We start from the raw sequence: 24634 nt of genomic DNA on the forward strand, positions 1-24634 counted from the left end.
TTAATATTACACAATGTTCTAGAAGATTCTAAACCCATTCCTATCTACCCCAGACCTGTGTGCGCATCATCTGGCTCATAAAGTTGTTGATGAACTTTCTTAGTTACTGGAACATCCCCCTGTATTTACTAACAGCCCTCCACATGTCCTTGCATGGCTGTCTTAACCTCCTAGTCACCCCAAGACACAACATCCCAACCTGCTCTTTCTCCTCCATCTTTCCTGATTCTGGCTTGGACCAGCCGGATATGTCACTTTTGAGGCATGACCTTAGTATTTTAAGAGCTGACATGTCCTTCCTTTCTGATCATGCACAGCTGCAAACTATCTGGACCCCCTCTTTTATCTAGACAGGTCCATCCTGCTGACGAGTTAGCAACCTATTGTCGTGCAAGCTCTCACATAGGTCACCCAACTCCAAACCCACTGTCTTTTTCCCATCCTAAGACTGCCAAACCAATTCCCCATTTAGCCATTTTTCCTGTTCTGGTTTGATCCGGTTACTCAGTGTAATATTAACTGCGAAGGCCTTGGTCCGCCATCTTAGGCCCCAAAACCTGACCCCATGTATACTTCTCCGGTTGCCACCTTGCCCAACAATCAATTTCCCACCACAAAGGCGAGAAATACAATTCAGTATTCTCTTGTGACAGCATGCTCAGTAATATTTTCTCTCATACATTTCAGGACTCGAGCTACTCTGTCTGGTCGACAGAAAAGACAGTTGCAGGAGAAGCTGGAATACATTCAAGAGGTGGTCAAGAACAAGAAGGTAAGAGGGGGGTGTGTGCATGTGGGAGGGGGCTTTGCCGGCGGGGGTGGGGGGGTGGTGGTGTGGGGGGGGGGGGGGGGGGATTGGCGTAAATGGCGGGGCTGGCTTGCTATTTTCTCATTTGAGAATTTGGACCAGTGGACTGACAAGTGTATCCCCTCTTATTTTAGAAAAAGCTGTATGAAGAATATCTCCGCCAGAGTGTGGGGGACCAAGACATGGACTTATAGAAAAGACTGAAAGTATTGAAAAGAGAGTACACCACAAAAATACCAATATACCATTACCACTGTAAAAGACCAAATAATCTGTAGGTTTGATACTTTTCAGGCTTCACTTACCACACTATGCCTTACTGTGTCATTCTTGTGTGTGGGGTGATACATGGGAAAGGTAGTCCTTTCCCATACCCTGTCCTTTGAAGTGAACTACAAGGCACCTAAACAATACTGTAAGCTTATATTTAACCCTGCCCAACTCTGGCACTGTCTTTGTATACTGTCTTAAGTATTGATAGAAAGATGTATTATAATGACACTCATGAGGCTGCCATCTTAAAGTAGTACCTTGTTGTATTGTGAGAGATTCTTACCAACCCTAATATGAGGAAAGATTTGGTAAATCATTCATATACTGCTGGATCGTCAAGTTTACAACTTTTTTGCCATCTCTGGAGCCTGTTCTGGAATCAATGCTTAAAAAAAATGTGGTCTTATGAAAGTAAACTGATTGCTCCTATGTATTTACAGCACAGGTGGTGCTATGTATTGGAGTTTCGCACCATATAAATGGGTATATGTGTTTATAACTGTTTACTGTTTGATAATATAAGATTTGTAAGTAGGCACGGTGCTTTCTCCAAGAAACAGTATACTATTCCAAGGTAATAGATGTGGGTGTTTATTTTGGTTCTTGTTATTACATTCTTACCGTCTCATTCTTTATGATCTGATAAAGTCACAGATTGTCACAAGTTGTTTGTGTCAGTCCTTTATGAGAGCAATCCAAAAACAGTGACAAACTATATTTCCTTGTTGTAGCAACTTTTCGAATTCGAATGTGGTCTAGTTCATATCTTAGTTGCCCATACATTTAGAGAAGTTGTATAAACACTGTTGAAGTGGACACTGCATCCTTCATCTCAAAACACAATGACATTAACAATAGCAAAGTTCAGTCTTTAGAAAATGTAGCTTGGCGGTACATCAGCTGTGGCCGCTGCTCAAGCCCTATGTTGCGGTCTTGGTCCCAAGGCCCCGTGCTGAGTCAGTGGCTCCCCAGCAGTTGCCTTGTCATCCAGAGCCCCTGCCTCGTTCCCGTCCCTTTGGCCCTGGCTCGTGCTGGGCTGCTGCCATTGACTGCGTCCTCAGACCCTGGACAGACTCCTTCCTCTGTCGTCCCTCACAGTTTTGACATGAAAAGTATTGGTCTAGTTCCTCCTTTCAGAGAAACCGAGGTTGGCTTGTATTTTACTGCATTCAAGTGCATTGCAGCTTTGTTAAGGTGGCAGACAGAAATGTGGCCACTGCTACTGCAATATAAAGTTGTTGGGAAGGCACAGGAACTGGTGTCTGCCTGGCCCTTTGTGGACAGTCTGAAATATGATTGCGTTATGGCTGCCTTGCTGGGTGCATATGAGTTTGTCCCTGAAGCCTATAGGCAGAAATTCAGGCACCATAGGAAATCTCCCAACCGGGAGATACGTTTGTTCGGATACATTTGCGGAGTTTGCATGGGAAAAGGAAGCCCTGTTTGATAGGTGGTGCTCCTCAAGCAAGTGCATTGAATTACCTTCCCTTCGAGAACTGATTTTGTGGGAGGACCTCAAAAAGTTTGCCTGAGTGGTTGGTTGTCTGTTTGAATTAAAACAAAAGTACCTTAGCTCAAGCTGCCGTGCTGGCAGACAAGTTTGTTCTGACCCATAAAACAGTGTTTAACCTACCCCATACTGAGTCTAGGGTGCTCCACCCTCGACTGCCCCTACGCATTAACGCCCCACGACAGGGAGACACTGGAGCCTCCCTGTCTGTGGTGTTATCCTGTATTTTGCCTTGGTCTAATCAAATCAAATGTATTTGTATAACCCTTTTTATAAGCAATGTCACATAGGGCACAAATAGTAAGGGCAGAGCCGCAAAATAACATTAAAATAAAACAGGTTGGGAATACACAGGGTTGAAGACAGCTGGACAGTACACATAGTAGCCGTATTCAAGAAATAAAACACGTAATACCCATGGCAATATACAAGTAATATCCAACACAGGGAATGTACAAAATACAATGTAATTGAGAGTAAATGAAAATCTACAGGGTCTGTTTTTTTCACCCAGGATAGGGATGGGAACCTATCAGTAGTAGTGGTTCCCAACCCTGGTCCTCAGGGCACCCCTGTCCTGCATGTTTGAGATGTTTCCCTGCTCCAACACACCTGATTCAAATGAATGGTTATAAGCAGGCTTCTGCAGAGATGGATAACGAACCATTCATTTGAATCAGGTGTGTTGGAGCAGGGAAACATCTCAAACATGCAGGACAGGTCTATAGAGGATAGAGACCTGTGTTATGCTGAATACACACAAAAATATATTTTTAATCTTTTAAGATTTTTAAAATGTGAGACACAACAAACCTGAGGACAAGAAAATCCTAATTTAACCTTTTTGATCCTATAGTGTGTGGTGTTTGTCCTCGGGGTTCCCCTCACACATCATGATTTCGGAGCGGCTCCGACGTTCTTCCGAGCAAATTCGGCCACTCTTAACACACCTCACATCAAGGGAAAATCTGATAAAATAATCTGTAGATAATCGGGACATAAACTAGGATTGTCGGGACATTACCTTGGATTGTCGGAAGGGGGAAATCGGGCCAAAATCAGACCGATTATCTTGTGGTGTGTACCCAGCATTAGTCAGAGCATGTTAGAACGAAGTTGTAAATTATTGGAGCAAGGAACAGAGTGCCATTAATTAAACCTGAGCAAGGAGCGCACATTATTAATGGCCCAGTTTCCCAGACATGGATTAAACCTGTAGTCCTAGTCCAAAAGTAAGAGAAAAATGCCTAGGCTTAAAGGCTCAAGATGCACTTGTTCCGGGAGTACAACGGTACTTAGGAATGGTTCGCTTGACCCGATGTTAGTTTCCTCAAGGATCACAATGACTCTTGCTTAGAGACTTGCTGCTCTTGTGGTTAGTGGTAACTGATTTAAATTTTGTACTCGCTGTGATATATTGTTTTTATTATTGTTGCTTGCTTTTTCCACAGGTACACTTGCACTTATAGCGGTTCATGTTGTTTAATTGTAACTTGTTTAACTACATGCTCTTATGGTTCTTCCCTTTGGCACTTACTTTGGTTGTTCACAATGTGTGCTTCATGATTTGGCTACTCGCAATGTTTTTGTGGCTATCTTGTTGTTATGATCAGTGACACACAACTATATATATCCACTGAAACCAACGATACAACGGCCATCAATTCGTAAAAACAAATGGATGAATGATAACTTTCTTAAATTAAATGAAGACAAAACCGAAGTCCTACTATGTGGCCCCAAATCCAAAAGAGAGATGCTTATTAAGAATCTTGGAGGCTTAACCCCCTGTCTTAAACCAGAGGTGACGAGTCTCGGTGTAATCCTGGACTCAGATTTGAATTTCAACTCACATTAATAAAGTGACCAAAACAGCTTTCTTTCACCTGAGGAATATAGCAAAGGTACGACCATTCATAAACCAAAATGATGCAGAGAAGTTAATTCATGCTTTTATATCCAGCTGGCTGGACTACTGTAACGCACTTTTCACTGGTCTTCCCAAGAAAACCACTGAAAGACTACAGCTCATTCAAAATTCTGCAGCTAGATTATTAACCAAAACTAAAAGGAGAGAACACATTAGTCCTGTCCTAGCTACTTTACACTGGCTCCCTGTTACCTTCAGAATTTACTTTAAGGTCCTTTTCCTCACATACAAAGCTCTACACGGACAAGGACCTAGCTACATTGCTAACTCCTTATAAACTACACACCAGCTAGAACACTGCGATCATCAAATGCAGGCCTATTAGAGGTCACCAGAAGCAGTCATAAGAAGATTGGTGATTCGGCCTTTGTCAATTACGCCCCAAAACTAGGGAACAAATTGCCCATAAATATTAGGGAAGCAAACACTCAAATTTTTAAAAGACAGCTTAAAACCTACCTTTTTACAGAAGCATTTAAGTAATTTTATCTCAAAAGGGTTTTCCTACTTTTATTAGTTATATTATTGTAGAATCTTGGTTTAGTAAATTTGGGTCATTATTTGACTTGCTATTTTTACTTTGTCTAGGTCAGAGTTGGCAAACTCTGATAGCGTACAAGAACTCTGGTCGCGTGAAGTATTTAAACAAATATGTAAAACAATCTGTATTCTTGATCTGAGGCAAAGTATCCGTTAACAGAGAATACGGCCCATACTCTTGACCTGGGGAAAGGATCTGTTAACAGAGTGTATGGTTTTATATATACAGACCAGGGGTGAACCAAATGTATGTGTTACTTGTAATCCTACTTTTATTAGTTATTTTATTGTAGAATCTTGGTTTAGTAAATTTGGGTCATTATTTGACTTGCTAATTTTACTTTGTCTAGGTCAGAGTTGGCGAACTCTGATAGCGTACAAGAACTCTGGTCGCGTGAAGTATTTAAACAAATATGTAAAACAATCTGCATTCTTGATCTGAGGCAAAGGATCTGTTAACAGAGAATACGGCCCATACTCTTGACCTGGGGAAAGGATCTGTTAACAGAGTGTATGGTTTTATATATACAGACCAGGGGTGAACCAAATGTATATGTTACTTTTAAGATGCATGTTTAAAGTTGTTTTCTCTCTTGAACAGAGATCTTATTGGGATTTAAATTTTTGTTTGAATTGTTTATCACTTGTATTATTGTTTTTATTGATTTTATGTAAAGCACCTTGAGCTACAATTCTTGTATGAACTGTGCTATATAAATAAAGTCTTACCTACCTATGCACTTTGTAAAGCTCTCTCTTGGAAGTCGCTTTGGATAAAAGCGTCTGCTAAATGAATAAATGTAAATGTAAATCCATGTCTGGGAAACAGGGCCATATCGGCTGTAAGAACAAATACAGTATGTAACAAATGTGATCAGATTTAATCTCCATGCCGCTATGTTGCATTGCCTGAGCAGCACCTTTGGCTCATCTCCTTGCATGCTCTGCGCTTGGAGTCATTATAGGCTATGGTTGCATTCATTTTGTCTTTTTTTTTTTCTTCATCCCATTCATCCCTGTTCCCCAGTCGAGGTGCATCATTTTCGTAAAATGAATGACACTGAATAGTTTGCCATGAAATGTTTGTCTTGTTGACTAGAAAAACAAATTTGTAGGCTTATGGCTACAGAGTCACATATATGTATTCTTAAAGTTCAACACGTTGTTTATGAAATGTCTAAAGTTGGCCAATTTCGATTATGTAGGCCTACCTTAATATTCTAACCCAAGGGGGTTAGTATATTATGCAGTGTACATAATGAACTGTATATTTAAACATCAGTTCTCTGCTTTTTTTTTTTTTTTTTACTGTCGGAGGCCGAACACACCACAAAACAAGGCTACAGTAAAATATATTGACTTGACTCGGAATTGATTAGCCGAAGCACTATAGAGCGTCGGCTATATGTTATAATCATAATAATGTATATATTACATATTTCCGGTACACCCAGAGCTGGTGCTATACTTACCTGTCGGCCAGACTTATGACAACTTTAAAAGGTGTAACTTGGAATAGGTTAGAATAGGTTCTGCGGATCAGTTTGGGGAGGGCTAAATGTAGTCATAAATTTATTTTACATGAACATGTTTTGTTCTGTTTAAATGTATGGATTTCAAAGGCGTGATACTCATCTCAGAATTTGTTATGTGATCTGCTGATCCGTTGGGGGGGCTGAATATTGTTCGTCCTACATGTATCCTATTTTCAGTTACATAATGCAATAACATTAAACACACAAAATTGTATTTGGTCTGCTCATCTTTATTACATTGGCGTGATTGAGACTGCTTACTCATTCCAAGGCCTATTGACAATGTGATTACAACAGTTAAATTATGTGTGTGCACTGTATTTAAGACAGGACATTGAGGACCTGATCAGTTCCCAAACTGTGTCTATCTCCACCCAAAGGATTTGTGTGTTGCCTGAGGTGTTCCAACTGTTCGTCACTTGGTTGAAATTGGTTTAGGGGAACCACAACTCTTTGTAGCCAGTCAAAGGCAAGTGCAGCCACCCCCTGGTCAGCCACCCCCTGAAACTGGCTGCTCCAAATATACCTTGGATACCAGTGTGATGTTGCAACTGTTGTGTCAGACAGCCTTGCACAAAAATGATATGGTGACATGTGTATCTGGCAGTCCTCAGGTCACGTTTTATACGAGCCAGGTAAACGAAGTGAGCTCAAAGATGCCTTTCGTTGTTGGCAATAATGATTCCTTCATTTTCTATATAGATATGTAAACAAGGAGTGGTAGACATCCGTTTCAAGTCTTATTGTCAGGTACACAGAACACGTCAGACTAGGCATTGACATTTTTGGGACAAGACAATGCAAAGCAACCTGGCATAACATAAGTACTTAGATTACATCTATGATAAGCTAAAATAAATTTTAAACCTCCTAAATATACAAAATAGTATACAATATATTAGACCTCTAATACAGATAATGACCTATACTAACCTTAGACCTATACTAACCTAAGACAAGTGGGGTACAGTTAGTGTAATATTGCTGATAGTGCAACCAGTAGCTGAAAGTGACAGTGTGTAAGGTGACTAGTGAGAAATGCATCACTGTAAGGTGGATAGTGAGAAATGTCCATGTAAATGTTCATTCAGAAGCCTGCTGGCCCTTGGATGGAAACTGTTGTTCAGAAGGCAGCGGGGTAGAGACTGAAAGATGGGTGGTAGCAGTCTTAGAATCCTGCCAGCTTTCCTGAGGCATCGTGTGTGGTAGGTGTCCTGTAGGGCTGGGAACTTCCTGTCGATGATAAACTCAACAGACCTGACCACACTACGTAGGACCTTGCGTTTGTTTTGTCATGCCTCTCCAGACATCGCCCCACAGTCTTTCAATGCGTTGATTATGAGTGCTCCCTCGGGTTGATCCTCGGAAGACATCCATGAAGAGACAAATGGCGTTGTTTTCCCCTCCATAGTCACATCTGACTCTGGATGGGACACCAAACTGGGCGACTGCTTCCGAAAACAGGTCCATTACAATGTCACTTCTGTTGTTGTTAGAAGCCTTCAGGAAAACCACCAGTCGGCTGAACCCATCGATTCCTCCATGGATTACAATCCTCCACCTAAGAGATGAAGGGAAAATAAAAGATCTCACTTGCACATCTTATTTTATAAATAACAACAAAAATATGAATGGCTTGAATGCAGCTAAAATGATTGTATACATTTCTGTGCAACATGTTGGGCGTTGGGTCCTTATATTTTATTGTATATTTAATTCTATTCTAATCCCACTTAGTACTGCTAGTTTATGTACCCTTAGTATAGATAGTTCACATATTTAAATTTGAGGTCCCTATATGTTTATTGTATGCACCTTCCTGCCAAAGCAAATTCCTTGTCTGTGCAAACTTTCATGGCGAATAAATCCCTTTCTGATTCTGATTTAACAGAAAGAAAAGTCCTAACCTCTATTGCATTCATGTGAAGCTGAAAATCTTATTTTAAATTCAAACCTCATAAAATCAGCTTGTCATTTGCTAGGGACACAGTTAGGGCAAATTAACGAATCACAGTAAAACAAGCCACTTTATGAGCTTGTGGTTGCCATCAAGATGCCACAGCGAATTTGACCCTGCCACTCGATATGTTCTCCTCCAAAGCCTGTGGGACATACTCCGAATAGCAGCACCTTCAGATCAAGTGCATCATCTGGTCTGTGTAGCGACCTCTAAAAGAGAAATTGTATGTACTGTCTATGGAAGACAATGTATTCATATTAGAACTTAGATAAATTTTTTACATTCATCCCTAATAGTAACTCTGAACAAAACAATGTGTTTAAGGAACAGTGACAAGGCAGCTATGTGGTACTTGCGCATGAGTTTTTTTTTCCAAAGATATGGGATATGAAAGAGTTCTAGCTATTACAGTATATCAACTTCTTTATGAAATGTATAGAAAGGGTAATTATGCAGTGTTTCATGTGCTTTGTAAAGAAAAACAAAATTGTGTATGGCTCAGTGAGAAATGGGTGACATTATTTAGATCTCTCCTGAACTAGTCCTTCAATTGACACATACCTTAACCGTCGGTTCACTGTTCTTCTTGAGACACCCAAGATCTCCACAATCTGTTTGGCAGAGAAGTTAGGACAACAACATCTGCAACTGCTCTTGGGCGATTTGGTAAACCGGCCTTCCTCCTGTCCGTCCTCCCATTCGAGGTACGGTGAAACCAGGAGCAACTGCAGTTTAAGAGAAAAATGTTAGAGGCATCCTGTTTTGAATCTTGCTTCTTCAGATCATGTTTAAATATGACGAGTACATTACCACGTTGTTGTTGCTGATCGTTGGCTTCCCGAATTAACTCGCTGAGCAAAAGCATTTCATCAACCACTTCAATTTGAAGCAGTCGCCCTCTGCTCCAGCGAACGCTCGTCGCCATGATCTCCAACCTGTTAGCATGACAAAATATATTACTGGTAGGCTAACTACAACAAAGCTTGTTAAACAACTCTTTGAGATGCTGGCTTCAGTAACATAACCGCATTCAGTAACGCAATACTCGAAGCCTTATAAGGTCTAGTTTAACGGCGTTAATTTGAGCTTGCTCATTATTAAAGAGTTAGCACTACAAGTGTGATGACGAGTGGTAGGCCAACTACAACAAAGCTTGTTAAACAACTGTTTAAGATTGCTGGCTTCAGTAACATAACCGCATTCAGTAAAGCAATATTCAAAGTCTTATAAGGTCTAGTTTAGCGGCGTAAATTTGAAGTTGCTCATTATTTAAGAGTTAGTTAGCTCTAAGTGTGTTGATGAGAAGTCAGGAACCCAGGAGGACAGGACTAGCCAAACAACTATACAAAACAAGTATATTGGCTTAACGTTGCTAATTGATAGCTTACCTGGTTAGAACAGTCTGTATAGAATCCTGGTCATCTAAGGACAAATGTCGGGTACATGCTTCGAAAGTTTGTGGTCTCATTTTATGCTATTTGCCTCCACCAGAATTCGTAATCACACACAAAGTGTTCGTCTTCTTCTTTGGTTCTTTTAATGGCGGTTAGCAAACAAGGTATAGGTGCATCATCGCCACCTACTGGACTGAAGTGTGATACAGGATAAACCGCACAATTTTTCTTCCCCACACATATGGACTGTCTCAAATACTAAATGATAGCTACCAGAGCCATAGAAAAAGAGAGTTGCGACACTTCCATAGACTCCCATTGTTATCGAGGAATGCGGAAGTAAAGCGTGTCACATGCGACCTGTAGTTCCAAACATTGCATTTTCCACCGTTCAACCCCATTCATTTTCAGTGTCTCCGAAGCAAGTTAGCTGGTAAATTGATGAAAATCCTTCATTTTTCATATTTTGACCACCACATATCAATTGTTATTAGTAGTATTTTATATAGCCAGCTTAAGTTAAAGTTGATCGTAAGCTTGTTAGATTCTAAATGCAGTTGGAGCTAGACTGTAGGTCTACGTAAGCAACACTTTTACTCTAGCTAGCTGTACATGTATCATAGCCAGAAGATCACCGGATCACTACAAACAAAAGGAGTGGAAGAACACAGGACATATTGTACAATAAAATGTTTTATTGAATGCAGTTGGTTGCCTTGTTTATTCTGTTCTATTTACCAAACTCCTTTCTTGTCTTAAACTGAGCAGTTGCTGGTGATGATGGTTAGATTCAACTTGCATCAAGTACTACAAATATAAGTGTTGTTAATGTGGTAGGCTAAATTGTAAGTGGGCTGATGAATAAAAAAACGTTTAACAAGACCCATTTACTTCAACCGTCTAAGGTTAAACGTTAAGTGGAACAATATAATCCTCATTAGGCTACTGTTTGGTATGTACAGTATGGTACAGTACCGTTTGTACAGTATGGTAGCTTGCGTTATGTATAAGTTCATGTAATACATACATCTTAATAAAGTATCAGACATACATGATACAACACACCAGTAACCAATTGACATTATGTGTTAATATACCGAAAATGTCCGTGAATCGAGATGGTGCTGCCGTCTGTCCCGCCAAAAACCATTCAAACAGGTTGACAGCAGTGGGGGTTTTGTTTAACTACAGGGAGCTACCGGAACCACGTGACAAAAAAGCTCTAACTTTTTTTCCTGTGTTTTACTGGCAGTGAGTGTTCACAATGTTGTATTTCACTCCATTCTACACCAAACACGTCAGGGAGGACTGCCTTTTGTAGATACGAGTCTGCTGAAGATAGCCAGAATATCGGATTTCTTTAACCGAGACTGTTTCCTTCATCATTTGCCTGAGAAAGCGACTTCCGTTGGCCAGCTTCATTGAAAACCATTCAAACCGGTTGACAGCAGTGGTTTTTTTTGGAACTACAGCGAGCTACATGAACCACGTGATCACGTGTCGGCGAGATCAAAGCGTGTCGCAACTCTCTTTTTCTATGGCTCTGATAGCTACATAAGAGCCCACATGATCACAGTAGAACTAAGTACAGCCAAGCGCAGACACTAGGTCAAAATGGGGGGTGGCTATGTTGGTCCCAACCAATAGCATGGAAGCATAGATGGTCCAAACGTGTACAGACGTCAAAAACGGCCGTGTACAGACGTCCAAACGTGTACAGACGTCAAAAACGGCCGTCTGTACGCGAACGAGAATTCAGACGTTTTGGCACAGTTGGCGTTCCATAATATATTAAACAATATGAAATGTAGTCTTTGGTGTTTTAAAATTACACCAAATTTATTTCGGATTATTCCAACGGCAGAATAGAGGCGCTAGATGTGCGTAAACGCGCATAAACGCTATTTAGAGGTGGATAAACGCTATTTCCGAATTTCGGGAGGTGCGTAAACGGCGTTTACGTGCGTTTAGCCCCCACTACATCCCTGCCCATACCGGAAGTTGTACCTACGTCGGACTTGACTTCGGGCAAAGCAGCAAATCGGTGAAAAGGAAATATAAAATATACAATCGGTAGAAAATAAGAACTGCAGAGTTGGGATTCGGCATTTTTCGGCGTCCATATCAAAGACCAACTTCTTCCCCACGGTAGTAGTATTTATTCAATTTCCGACGTTATTTGACAAATCAGGGGCAACACGAAACAGAGCTAGCAGCTCCTAATGTGGAGCTAGCGAGAACCGTTTAGCTCATTAGCAAGCAAGCTAACTCCGAGCTATATCCAACCGGTCTGTTTGTCTTCGGAGTTTCGCTATGGTACAGCTTAGTTGGCGAGCTGTATTATGCAGCCCGGTGGCGGTGAGTTACATACCGCTAATTAAGATGGTAATAGTTAGTGTAGCTACCTATTTAATTTTCGATTTGATCGTTCAAAATACCGCGGAACCTATCCAGACGAGGTTGGCCTAGAGCTACAGTAGTAGTGTTAGCTAGCCAACTAGCTGGCAAGATATCACCTAACACTGGCCTACCTAGGTACTGTAGCCAGTAAGGCTATTTACGTTTGCTTGCTTGCTAATTGTAGGTAGATCACTCTACAAATAGTTTCTGTTACGATGAAAGTAAATCTCTCAATGTTTACTGGCAAAGCAAGTTAGCGGATGTTGGGATAGTATGCTTCTCGATTTTCAACTGTAGCTATAGCTTAGTAGGCTAGCTTCATAACTGGCAAATACTGGCCACCGAACCACTTACTCGACGTTTGTTTCCATCACACAGATCGTTGTCTTCACATTTTATCCGAAAACGTTGAGTTCTTATTACTGTTTTCGGCCTGGTTCTGTGTAACTGGGAAGAATACACGCTTCTACTATACCCCAGAGAGAGTGAGGAGGAGTGAGTGTTTGAGACCCACTCTCTCCATGTGTGTGACTATGGGAGACATTAGTGATCTGGACCGACAGATAGAGCAGCTACGACGCTGTGAGCTCATCAAGGAAAATGAAGTCAAAGCACTTTGCGCCAAAGCCAGGTACTGTTATATATTTATGTAAGAAGATGGTTAGCTGTAACGTCAACTACAGCACAAAGTGAATGGCTGGTTACTTTACTTTTGATTGTAGAGACAGTTAATTGGTAATCAGTCCAGTTTCTGTGTGTTTTACAGGGAGATTCTGGTTGAGGAGAGTAACGTTCAGAGGGTAGACTCTCCCGTCACGGTGAGTATTTCCAGAATGTATTGACTTGGATCATGCTTAAAAAACAATATAACTTAGAAACATTTTATGCACCCCAAATTCTTTCTACTTGCAAACTTCTCAGGTGTGCGGCGATATTCACGGACAGTTTTATGACCTGAAAGAGTTGTTCAGAGTAAGTCTAAGCAACCTCTTTCTGAACCCATGAACATGTTCTGTGTTCTACTGAAATTTTAGCTCAGAGTATGCAACAACATGCACTCACTGGCCACTTTATTAGGTACACCTCGCTAGTACTGGGTTGGACCCCCCTTTGCCTTCTGAACTGCCTTAACTCTTCGTGGCATACTTTCAACAAGGTGTTGGAAACATTCCTCAGAGATTTTGGTCCATATTGCATTTACATGTATTCATTTAGCAGACACTTTTATCCAAAGCGACTTACAAGAAAGAGCTTTACAAAAAGTGCATAGATCAATGATCGTAAACAACGAGAGACCCCCAAAACATTGCGGGTAGCCAAAACATGAAGCATACATTGTGAAAAGCAAATAAGTGCCTATGGGTATAACCAGAAGAGCATGTAGTTAAACAAATTACAATTAAACAACATGATCCTCGAAAGTGCTAGTGTACCTGGAGGAAAGCAAGCAACAACTAGAGAGGGTACAATTTCTGGGGAAATTGTAGGGTGTGCTTGCTTGCGTCGGTTGCACAGGGGTCCGTTTTTGAATGACATTTTTACAACTGATATTTCTGTATATTTTATATAAAAATGCATACTTATTATTTATAAAGATGACATAGATTTAAAAGCATTTTTTTTTTGCTGCTCATTTACAACTGAAAATACGAGTGAAGTGTAGAATGAAATAGATGTCTTCTCATTTCCCCTGCAAGAGGCAGCCTCATCGTTGAAACAAAACGAATAAATTGGGCAGACCGGTGTAAAAATTGACCTAATCTCTATGACTTAAACGTCATTTTAAGTTTTTCCCTTCTCATGATATTTTCAGGCATTTAGCCTACTCATTGCATTCATTCATTAATAAAGAACCCCCTTTGAAGATTATTCTACGACGTTACCCGGCAGTAGAAGATGGAATCGCGATTCAAACAGTACCATCTGCTAACTGAAAATATGCCCCCCAAAACGGAAAATCGCTCATTCATAAAAAGCTCAGTGGTAGCGATCATTGTCAGTAACAACGCAAAATGCGATATAGCCCTGTGTGGAGAAGCTGCCCCGGTAAATTGTACTACTACGGTACAGTACTGTACTAGACTACTGCTGTGTTCGTCTTGGTAGCGATTGCGTTGGTTGAATTGGATTTAACGTTCCGTTGTACGGTTTAAGCTGAAATTAATTATTTTCATGAACAGATTGACAACGTTTAGGCTGTGGCAATGAAGTTCAGGTTAGTAGTTAGATAGACTTTTGATTTAAGTAAGGGGAGTACCGAACATGTTCTGTCGCCGTTTGACTTCCTAAACGGCTGTTTAGTGTAGATGTTTTTGTACAGTAGTGTGTCTCGCGTAAGCTACAGCGTTGCAGTGAGCTACACTGGTTTGAAACCACAGGTAATGGTAATTTCACCAACAAATCGTTTTCTAATGTCAGAATAAATCCTACAACGAAAATGTATATGTGAGGAATGTTTATTTTAACGATTGAAAACAGATAACGCTACATCATAGACCACTGTAGTATGTGTTGCCCGGGCAACACAGGCTAATGTCATGATGCTAATACTTCAGTGAAATAGTAGACTACTGTTTCCGAAAGTAGATGTACTTCCTTAATAATATCAGCTTATATTGTACATTACACATCACAATTGTGTGTCATATCACAAAGTAAAATGAGTAAATAGTTATCACCCTGGCCTCTTTTCTTGTGGCGTTTCTGCAGCTGCCTTGCAGTAAAGCTATAGTTAGCCTAGCTATCCCCCAAGTTAACAGATGCTAAACGAATGTTCTGGCAAAGGTAGTCACGCGTGTTTTCGTGACGTTAGTGACGCAGTGACGTTAGTAACGTCAGTGACTGTGGCTAGCAAATTAGCCACCGTTAGCTTCACTTTTCGCCACAAAAACTTAACTTAAGCCTAAACCATGCAACGGAACGTAAATTCCAATAGAAGCAACTCAATCGCTACCAAGACGAAACTTTTGACACCTACGTTGTCTATGTAGGCCAAATATTGACTAAGTTTTAGGGGGGCAAAAAGAAATAATAATAATAATATATATGTGAGAGAACAAAGGTTGTGCTCTCGCCGAAGTCTTGAGCACACCCAATAATATAATTCACAGCGAGTACAAGTAGTTAAATAAGTTACAACTAGCCAACAAGTGCAACAAGTCCCTCAATTAGTGTCATTGTGTTCCTGGAGGAAATAAACTAACATCTGATACAACAAATATTTCTTAAGTACCTTTGTAGTCCCGGAACAAGTGCATATGTAACGGGGTTTGCTCGTTTAAAGATAGAAATACTTAATGTATCATAAAGTCTCGGGGCACCACCCTAATATTGGTTTAGGACATTAGGGAATCCTATGTTTAATATGTAATAATCAGTCTCATCTTTAGGAATGAATTTGTTCTAAGTATAGAGCCAATCGTAACATCAGTGAACATGCACGTCAAAATATCTTTACAATGAATTTATTCTAGTAAGGTAAGCAGATCTTATGAACAAGTTAGATTATGGGTTTGATATGAGAGATTGGTTTCAATGAACAGAATGAAATGGTCTAACTTAAAGAAAGACAGAAATTGTGCAGTCAATGATTACATCCTTACAAATCATAAACAGAGCTCACGCCAATGCCATGTCGAGGAGGAAAGAGCGTTAGCCATAGTTACGTTTGATCAGGGGTTGATCAATGAGATTGAGGGCGGTTTGCGCCAACGGTCCATTTGAAGACTCTGAAGTCAAAGCGAGGCTGCGCAGGGTCATGTGACTGAGTCTGCGGGATCTCAGTGAAGTCGCAATCAGAATTGCGTTTTTGGTTCTTCTGTTGAAACGTCCAGATAGTGTCGCGATCACTATAAAGTTGAATCTCAGGATAAGCTTGGCGACGTCCTTGGAACGCCAATCCTGATGGCGTTCATGCCATGGTCGGTTTCGCTGGAGTCAGAGATTGATGGTCAGGGAGTCAGATGGCTGAGCGGTGAGGGAGTCGGGCTAGTAATCTGAAGGCTGCCAGTTCGATTCCCCGCCGTGCCAAAATGACGTTGTGTCCTTGGGCAAGGCACTTCACCCTACTTGCTTCGGGGGGAATGTCCCTGTACTTACTGTAAGTCGCTCTGGATAAGAGCGTCTGCTAAATGACTAAAATGTAAATGTAATGTAAATGTCATCTTAGGGCTTTATACAGTTCGAGGGAGGACCCGTCTGGGGTCAGATGTGGATTGGGGGAAGCTGGGTTCTCAACTCCCCCCTTCTTCCTTCACACCTACCAAAGGTGTGATCTGATTTTTGGCTGGTTCATTCGATTGTTCAAATATTGTTCTGGACATCTTGGTACAGTTACAAAATATAGTTGAATGATTGTTTTATTATGATAGCTTTGTGTAGATACCAAGAATGACGTAGTTATCTTTCAGGAAGGAGTTGTTACTAGAATCAAGATTTCAGTGAACACAACATTAAAACAAAGTAACAAACATGGCACAAATATCCCCCTCATAATTCTCCACCTTGTACTCTTGTGGTAAAGGTGAAGTCTCAAGAACTTTCCTCAAAGGTTCTGATCAAGGTATGTTCTTTGTTCAAATCGCCGCCGAAACGGATAGCAAATGGTTGCTGGAGACGTGTTGTCTAAATCAGGCCCTTTGAAGCTTGCAAGCTAGCAGGAGGGCTGATTAGGTAGATTGGGGAGGTCCCCCCCCCCAATTCTATGGTTCCTTTGCATCGGCGTTTGGTGGGTAATCAGCATACTGAGGGTGTCACAAGGGCTGATTAGATTTGTCTGATGTGATTGAATCACTCTTCAGGTGTGGCAAGATGTTGGCTCCGTGTGGTCTTGCGAACCTCACTACACATATTTAGCCTTTTCTTGAAGGTGGAGAGACAGTCAGTAGCTCTGATGGGGGTCAGATGGCTGAGCGGTTAGGGAGTCGGGCTATTAATCAGAAGGTTGTTGGTTCGATTCCCTGCCATGCAAAATGACGTTGTGTCCTTGGGCAAGGCACTTCACCCTACTTGCCTCGGGGACAATGTCCCTGTACTTACTGTAAGTCGCTCTGGATAAGAGCGTCTGCTAAATGACAATGTAAATGATGGAGGTGGGGGGAGATGATTCCACCATTGGGCCAGACAGGAGAAGAGCTTGAGTTGGGAGCGGGCGCTCTTCAGAATCAGAATGGGATGTATTCGCCATGAAAGTTTGCACAGACAAGGAATTTGCTTTGGCAGGAAGGTGCATACAATAAACATATAGGGACCTAAAATTTAAATATGTGAACTATCTATACTAAGGGTACATAAACTAGCAGTACTAAGTGGAATTAGAATTAAATAAAATATACAATAAAATAAAATCTAAGTTGCCGTAATTTACAATATAAAAATACAAATATTACAATTGAGGTGAGACCACCAGACGGTTGTCAGAAGAAGACCGTAGGTGGCGGGTGGGGGTGTAAGGTTGGACGAGAGACTATGTAGTCAGGTGCAGTCCCGTTCACCACTCGGAAGGTCAGTACCAGGGTCTTGAATCGGATGCGGGCCGTAATGGGTAGCCCATATTGACATGATAGCATCACGTAGTTGCTGCAGATTTGTCGGCTGCACATCCATGATGCAAATCTCCCCTTCCACCACATCCCAAAGGTGCTCTATTGGATTGACAGTGAACTCATTGTCATGTTCAAGAAACCAGTTTGAGATGATTTGAGCGTTGTGACATGGTCCATTATTCTGCTGGAAGTAGCCATCAGAAGATGGGTATACTGTGGTCATAAAGGGATGGACATGGTCAGCAACAATACTCAGGTAGGCTGTTGCGTTTAAACAATGCTCAATAAGTACTAAGGGGCCCAAAGTGTGCCAAAAAAATATCCCCCACACCATTACGCCACCACCAGCCTGAACTGTTGATACATGGCAGGATGGATCCATGCTTTCATGTTGTTTATGCCAAATTCTGACCCTACCATCTGAATGTTGCAGCTGAAATCGAGACTCATCAGACCAGGCAAAGTTTTTCCAATCTTCTATTGTCCAATTTTGGAGAGCCTGTGCGAATTGTAGCCTCAGTTTCCTGTTCTTAGCTGACAGGAGTGGCACCCTTCTGCTGCTGTAGTAGGGGTGGAACGGTACACTGAAGTCACGGTTCGGTTCACACCGCGGTTCAGACATCACGGTTTTGTACGAGTTCGGTACAACGGAGGGAAAAGCAAAACAAACCAGGTTCCTCTATGAGTGAATACGGCGCATTGAAGATGACATGTAAATTCCGATTGCGTCAGTAATTTATTTGGCCCTATTTGTATGTGTATTTAATGGCTGGTTAAGCACTGTAGGGAGAAGTTAAAAATTTTTTTTGTCTCGTTCCAGTGATTGGCACACCTGGGTGATGGCGTCGGATATTTTTTGTCATTTAGCACACGCCAGATGCGTTATATGCTTAGCATGTTAGATGTATTTCCAGTCACATACCCTACAACCAGTGATGTGCGGTGATGTCAGTAAGAGGCACGGGAAAATTTGTACAAACTTTTGACTGGTACTGTACATGTTGAAGAATACAGGATCGAAGTGCACAAGTGAGTTTTTCGCTTGTCGTCCGCAGTGAACAGACAGTAAAAGCACTGCTTATTAAAAACAATTTTTTATTTGATTATGCGTAACTGCTACATTCGTCATCGTAACGTCTAAAAATTGCGATAACACAAATATTGCATATATAAATCACAAGAATAAACAGTAAAAATACAAATACAAGTTTATTAAATAAAATGATTTAATAAAAATGTTAACATTTGAATTTTGGCAGGGTAGTCAGTGTCTACCTTGCCTACCCAGACTGCACGTCACTGCCCACAACTGCTGAACAACGCCAACACACAGTGCTTGTCTTATCCACCACTCTCTCGCCTGTACTACTGTAACTGAATGGGAAACCAAAGTTTTCCCAAACTTGCAATCTTAAAACGGCCGGCGGGTCCTCCATCTCTCGTGGGTCGCCACCACTCGCCATACTCGTCCTTAGTGCTGCTAGCTAGCCTATCTCTGACTCACGGCGGCGCCAATCAGAGCTTCAGAGCTACAGATTAGATAGAAAGAAGAAAACACGAGTATCTAACAGTATTTCCGCATTACATAAATTAATTTGCACGCAAGTTTTATTTATTTTTATACCATGTATTCTCCGTGTAATTTCATGCACGAATACATGTATTGTTCCACCCCTATGCTGTAGTCCATCTGATTCAAGGTTTGATGTGTTGTGTGTTCAGAGATGGCCTTCTGCCTACCTTGGTTGTAAAGAGTGGTTATTTGAGTTACTGTTGCCTTTCTATTATCTCGAACCAGTCTGCCCATGCTCGTCTGACCTCTGACATCAACAAGGCATTTTCGTCCACACACCTGCCGCTCACTGGATATTTTCTCTTTTTCGGACCATCTCTGTAAACCCTAGAGATGGTTGTGTGTGAAAATCCCAGTTGATCAGCTGTTTCTGAAATACTCAGACCAGCCCGTCTGGCACCAACAACCATGCCCCACATTCAAAGTAACTTAAATCCCCTTTCTCCCCCGTTCTGATGCCCGGTTTGAACTTCAGAAAGTTGTCTTGACCACGTTTACATGCCAAAATGCATTGAGTTGCTGTCATGTGATTGGCTGATTAGCTATTTGTGTTAACAAGCAATTGAACAGACGTACCTAATAAAGTGGCCGGTGAGTGTATTTGTATGTGTCAACCACAATCTCTCCATGTTACATATTGTTTTGTTTAAAAGTTGTTAACATTACCGTTAGCTTTGTTACAATCAGCTAGATCACATTTCAATTATACACCGCACTGAAGTTTATGTAGGCTATAATGCTAATTTGCTGTTTTGTTGATTCATGTTGTAAAAATCTGCAGGTCGGAGGTGATGTTCCAGAGACAAACTACCTATTCATGGGAGACTTTGTTGACAGAGGTTTCTACAGTGTGGAGACGTTCCTCTTGCTTCTAGCCCTTAAGGTACAAAATTTAATATGAAATTGGCAACTTTATTTAAAGACAGGCAACTTCCTGGAACTACTATTTTGTACAATATCACTCTTATCATACAAAATTGGAATAGCCTACCAAGACGATGATAACATTTATAAAAAGCTTATATTTCACTCTTTGAACAATACTCATTGGATTAAAGTTGTCAGCCTGCTAATGCTTCAACTGATTAAGCTCCAACCATAAACTAGTTTCTAAAGGTATGTTTTCACTTCCCTGCCCTATCACTATTTTCTCCCCTCCTCTAGGTACGGTATCCAGACAGAATCACCCTAATCCGGGGGAACCATGAGTCGCGGCAGATCACCCAGGTCTATGGCTTTTATGATGAGTGCCTTCGCAAGTATGGCTCAGTCACCGTGTGGCGATACTGCACCGAAATATTTGACTACCTGTCTCTCTCCGCTATTATTGATGGCAAGGTACGGCCCTCTGTCAAGTTTGTCTCCCTTTATGATATTGTGGCTATAGACTACACCACACACCCACATTTTCTGTTAATCTATTTGAAGCGCTTCATATAAAGGAACCAGTCTGTGGAGTCTTAGTCCAGCTCATTTAAATGTTACCTCTTCTGCTTATTTTGCTTTTTATACACTCTTGACAATTAAAACAATACCCTCAATCTTCTGAATTGGATTTCTGTTATCCAACCAAATCTTCTGGCTATGGCTCTTATCCATAATGGCCAACTAATGTGTCAGAAAAGAAAATACCAAATAGAGCCTGCATTTTTAGCTAGTGAGAATACTATCTTAATACTAGATGTTTATAGCTTATCATGCAGTTCTCTGGTCATCAAACAGCTGTCCTAGATCCACTTTTACATAAATTCTAATACATTTAAAAAAGAAAATAAATCCTAAACCTAGGTGGCTTTTGGAAATACTGGCAAATTGTCAAACTTTTAGTTATGTTTATTTCTCTGGTTTAAATGATCAATTTAAATATAGATGGATTAAGGCTTTGCCCTAAAAATTGCACTATTAAATTGTTTGTATTTCTATAATTCCCTGATACTATTGGCCATATAGGGGTATGTGGACATCGCGTATACAGGCACCTATTTTTGTTGAACCTCTCATTCCAAAATCATGGACATTAATATGGAGTTGGTTTCCACTTTGTTTCTATAACTGGCTCAATTTTGTTTTGCGAAGGCTTCCCAAATTCGTTTGATGGTGTTAAGGTCAGTGTTCTGTGCAGGCCATCTACGGTTTTGACACAACTCAACAAAACATTTCTGTATGGACCTCTCTTTGTACTGAAGAGGTTTTATTTAATGATGTTGAGGTTTGAATGGGGGCATTTCTTGGAAACAAGAAAGGCCCTTCTCCAATTTGTTGGCAAACATATTGATGCACAGAATTGTCTAGAATTACTTTTTTATGCTTTGCATGAATATTTCCACAGGTGGAACTAAGGGCTCAAGTAAAAAAAGAAAAAAACAGCCACTATTGTTAACTGGCTTGATAATGCCCCCATGCACAAAGCCATTTTTCATTGAATGCTTTATTTTATTGCATTTCTTTCAACAGTTTCATTGAAAATGGGCTTTTCCTTTTGTACAGATTGCGGTTCTGCAGCATTTTCTGCAGTATCCTTTCTAACATACTTTTTTCTATCCACTAGATTTTTTGCGTGCATGGTGGCCTGTCTCCCTCCATCCAGACTCTGGACCAGATCCGAACTATTGACAGGAAACAGGAAGTGCCCCACGATGGACCCATGTGTGACCTGCTGTGGTCAGACCCTGAAGGTATAAAACCTGCATAGTGGGCCCCCATAGTTTGGTTGTTTGACAATATAACACTGTGTTGGTGTTTTTTGTTGTTGACATTATATTAATCTCTTTGTCTTGATCTTACCGTTTCTCTCTTCCACTATTATTCTCAGACACCACAGGATGGGGGGTTAGTCCAAGAGGGGCAGGCTACTTGTTTGGTAGTGACGTGGTGGCCCAGTTCAACGCAGCCAACGATATTCACATGATTTGCCGGGCCCACCAGCTGGTCATGGAGGGCTACAAGTGGCACTTCAACGAGACAGTGCTCACTGTGTGGTCTGCACCCAACTACTGCTATAGGTGTGTGTGAGAAAGAAACATTTTGAACAGTTGTGAACCAAAATCATGTACTGTTCTTCAGTGTTTGTCAGCCTGTCATTTTAAGCAACTTGACATACAATTGTAACCATCTTTCTCACACAGATGTGGCAATGTGGCGGCCATTTTGGAGCTGGATGAGCACCTGCAGAGGGAGTTCATTATATTCGAGGCAGCTCCACAGGAGACCAGAGGCATCCCTTCCAAAAAACCAGTGGCTGACTACTTCTTGTGAGCTCTCATAGGACTGTGTTCTAGCCCTTATTTTAATTTTTTTATGATGCCTGTGTGTTGGTTCCACCTCTAACCAGCCCTCTCCTGAACTTGCCTCTTGATAGTCATTTGAAGCTATCATACCTGAGTTGAAATCATTTTAAATCCTTTTGAAGACATTGAACACTAATTTGAGCCTGTCCAAAATGCCAGGTGGGCATAGTTTGGACCGTAGGACTATTTCCATGGTTCAATTGTGTCAGATGAGCTCCAATAATCTTCAGTGAAATTAAAATATTTGATCTGTGCCTGTAAACTATACCGTGCAAATTATTTAGTGATCACCATAATAATGACTATCCAGTACTTATCAGAGTGAGTCAAATGTTGAGGGGTGCATTGCTCATCTTGAAACTTGGCCCAATCCTGATGGAATTTCTCTCCAGCTCTCTGAAATGACCATTGCTCAGCTGTTTTTTTCTGTACCCCTCAGCATCCATTCACCTTTCTCCCTCCCCTTGTAGATTAGTCAGACACTTAACAGCTACCTTACCTTGTAGTATATATTTTTTTTTATCCAATAGATGAGGGATTCCATGAAAAATAGTGTTTTATATTCAGATGTTGGATATTTCTTGGCTGGAACTTCTATTATGCATAACCTTTTTATTGTATTCTTCCAATGCTTCTTTTATCTTTGATTTTGTATAATTGTTGCTGTCAGTCCTCACTGTCATTATTTTAGTCATATTGTCTCCAAGCATTTGTATTTAATGCAGCTTGGCACCTTCATGTCTACTTAAAGGACAAGCAGATGTAAATGGTTAAATGTTTCTCTCATCCACCTTGTCAATGACTCCAGTCTGCTCTTTAGGATTTGGTCAACGTTTGATATTGTAATAAAATCTTTTTGTATCAATATGTCTTGAGCATGTCCATTGATTGAGAGTTTTGTAAGTCATGCAAATTGCTGATTTTTACTGAAAGGCACGTGGAGGTAGAATTTATAGGCCAGACATAAAAATGCACTAAACCAAGACAGTTAATGCTTAACATTTATTCAGTCATTTGCATGTTTAGTTTTATTTCAACAAGAAAAACAGTTCAAATGGTTATGAAGGCACATTTTGCAAACCAATCAAGCATGCTGATACTATAAAGTACAGTCACACACACAAATGGGTTGTAACTCTCACTAGCCTTTGACCTAGTTTTCAGTCTAGAGTTAGTGTACTGATCAGAAAAAAAGAATGGCCTTTTACACGTATATTGGTGTTTGGAATTAATATCTTGGAGATAAATACTCAACTAAGCTATAGTATCTTTTTAAAATGGAGTGCCGGACATTGGCCGAATGTGTAGTCAGCACTACCTGTTCCTTCAAAGTAAAAGTTCTTCTAACTCGAGTAGCCTAATATAGGTAATCTCAGTTACATTGTATTCAAGTTTATAAACTTGTCAATTACTCTTTATTGACTTGGGAGTTCGCCCTTCCAACTTCATTCAATGCATCTACTATTTCATAATTGATGTAAGGCCTACTGATATCTATAAATAAACTAATGCACAGATGCTGTAGTAATTTTTTCCATTTATATTTCTATCAGTAATATTATAAGATCACAGCAATTATCATTGTTATTGGCCTGTTAGTGTGGTGGTGTTGCTGTAAATGGTTAGCTGAAGATGAAGGTTGAAGATGAAGATGAAGGTTGCATGGGCACCCGGGATGCGGAGATAGCCGTCGTCGGGTAACCGAGGTAGACATGCGTATGTAACAACTGTAAAAATATACACATGATGGTGTAGCACCTCTAACATGTATTAGAACGATAGCTATATATCTATTACCTAGGCTCTGAGCAGTAATTGACAAGACTCACAAGGAGACTTTACTTTTTTTTAAACAAAACAGCTGGCAGGTTTATTACACAA

General features: G+C 40.7%; 2 protein-coding genes and 1 long non-coding RNA gene across 9 annotated transcripts in view; 2 read left to right on the forward strand and 1 right to left on the reverse strand.

Moving 5' to 3' along the window:
* si:ch211-11k18.4 (uncharacterized) overlaps positions 1-1745 on the forward strand; it is a 67491-nt gene extending 65746 nt beyond the window's left edge. For both annotated transcript variants that reach the window (XM_067230600.1, XM_067230608.1), the window contains exons 11-12: positions 688-772; positions 943-1745. In XM_067230600.1, the coding sequence (XP_067086701.1) occupies positions 688-772; positions 943-1002 (145 nt within the window). In that variant the 3' untranslated portion in view covers positions 1003-1745. The remainder of the gene's footprint in view (positions 1-687; positions 773-942) is intronic.
* A 5077-nt stretch (positions 1746-6822) lies between these two features.
* LOC136941007 (uncharacterized) lies at positions 6823-10039 on the reverse strand. Of its 3 annotated transcripts, none has more exons than XR_010876428.1 (4): positions 9945-10039; positions 9367-9491; positions 9118-9281; positions 6823-8157 (listed from the first exon to the last, which is right to left on the reverse strand). It is a non-coding gene; the product is annotated as an uncharacterized lncRNA (long non-coding RNA). The 3 variants fall into 3 exon arrangements; XR_010876430.1 differs by lacking the exon at positions 6823-8157 and adding an exon at positions 8334-8765; XR_010876429.1 differs by lacking the exon at positions 6823-8157 and adding an exon at positions 8334-8790.
* Positions 10040-11929: 1890 nt separating this feature from the next.
* Positions 11930-23620, forward strand: ppp4ca (protein phosphatase 4, catalytic subunit a). 4 transcript variants are annotated; one of them, XM_067232603.1, is made up of 9 exons: positions 11930-12308; positions 12729-12981; positions 13117-13168; positions 13272-13322; positions 20248-20349; positions 20631-20804; positions 22015-22141; positions 22279-22468; positions 22592-23620. In XM_067232603.1, exons 1-9 carry the CDS (start codon positions 12293-12295, stop codon positions 22719-22721), a joined length of 1095 nt encoding a protein of 364 aa, XP_067088704.1. In that variant the 5' UTR covers positions 11930-12292; the 3' UTR covers positions 22722-23620. The 4 variants fall into 4 exon arrangements, with proteins under 4 accessions (XP_067088704.1, XP_067088705.1, XP_067088707.1 ...); XM_067232606.1 differs by having other exon boundaries at positions 11934-12098; XM_067232607.1 differs by having other exon boundaries at positions 11948-12101.
* Positions 23621-24634: the final 1014 nt, after the last annotated feature.

The sequence above is a fragment of the Osmerus mordax genome, chromosome 3 (genome assembly GCF_038355195.1).
Source record: "Osmerus mordax isolate fOsmMor3 chromosome 3, fOsmMor3.pri, whole genome shotgun sequence".
Taxonomy (NCBI): domain Eukaryota; kingdom Metazoa; phylum Chordata; class Actinopteri; order Osmeriformes; family Osmeridae; genus Osmerus; species Osmerus mordax.

Bases quoted from the DNA above. Each gene is read 5' to 3' on its own strand.
- ppp4ca (XM_067232603.1), top strand. The intron at 20,350-20,630 runs GTACAAAATTTA...CCCCTCCTCTAG, and splicing joins TCTTGCTTCTAGCCCTTAAG to GTACGGTATCCAGACAGAAT. The intron at 22,469-22,591 runs GTGTGTGTGAGA...TTTCTCACACAG, and splicing joins GCACCCAACTACTGCTATAG to ATGTGGCAATGTGGCGGCCA.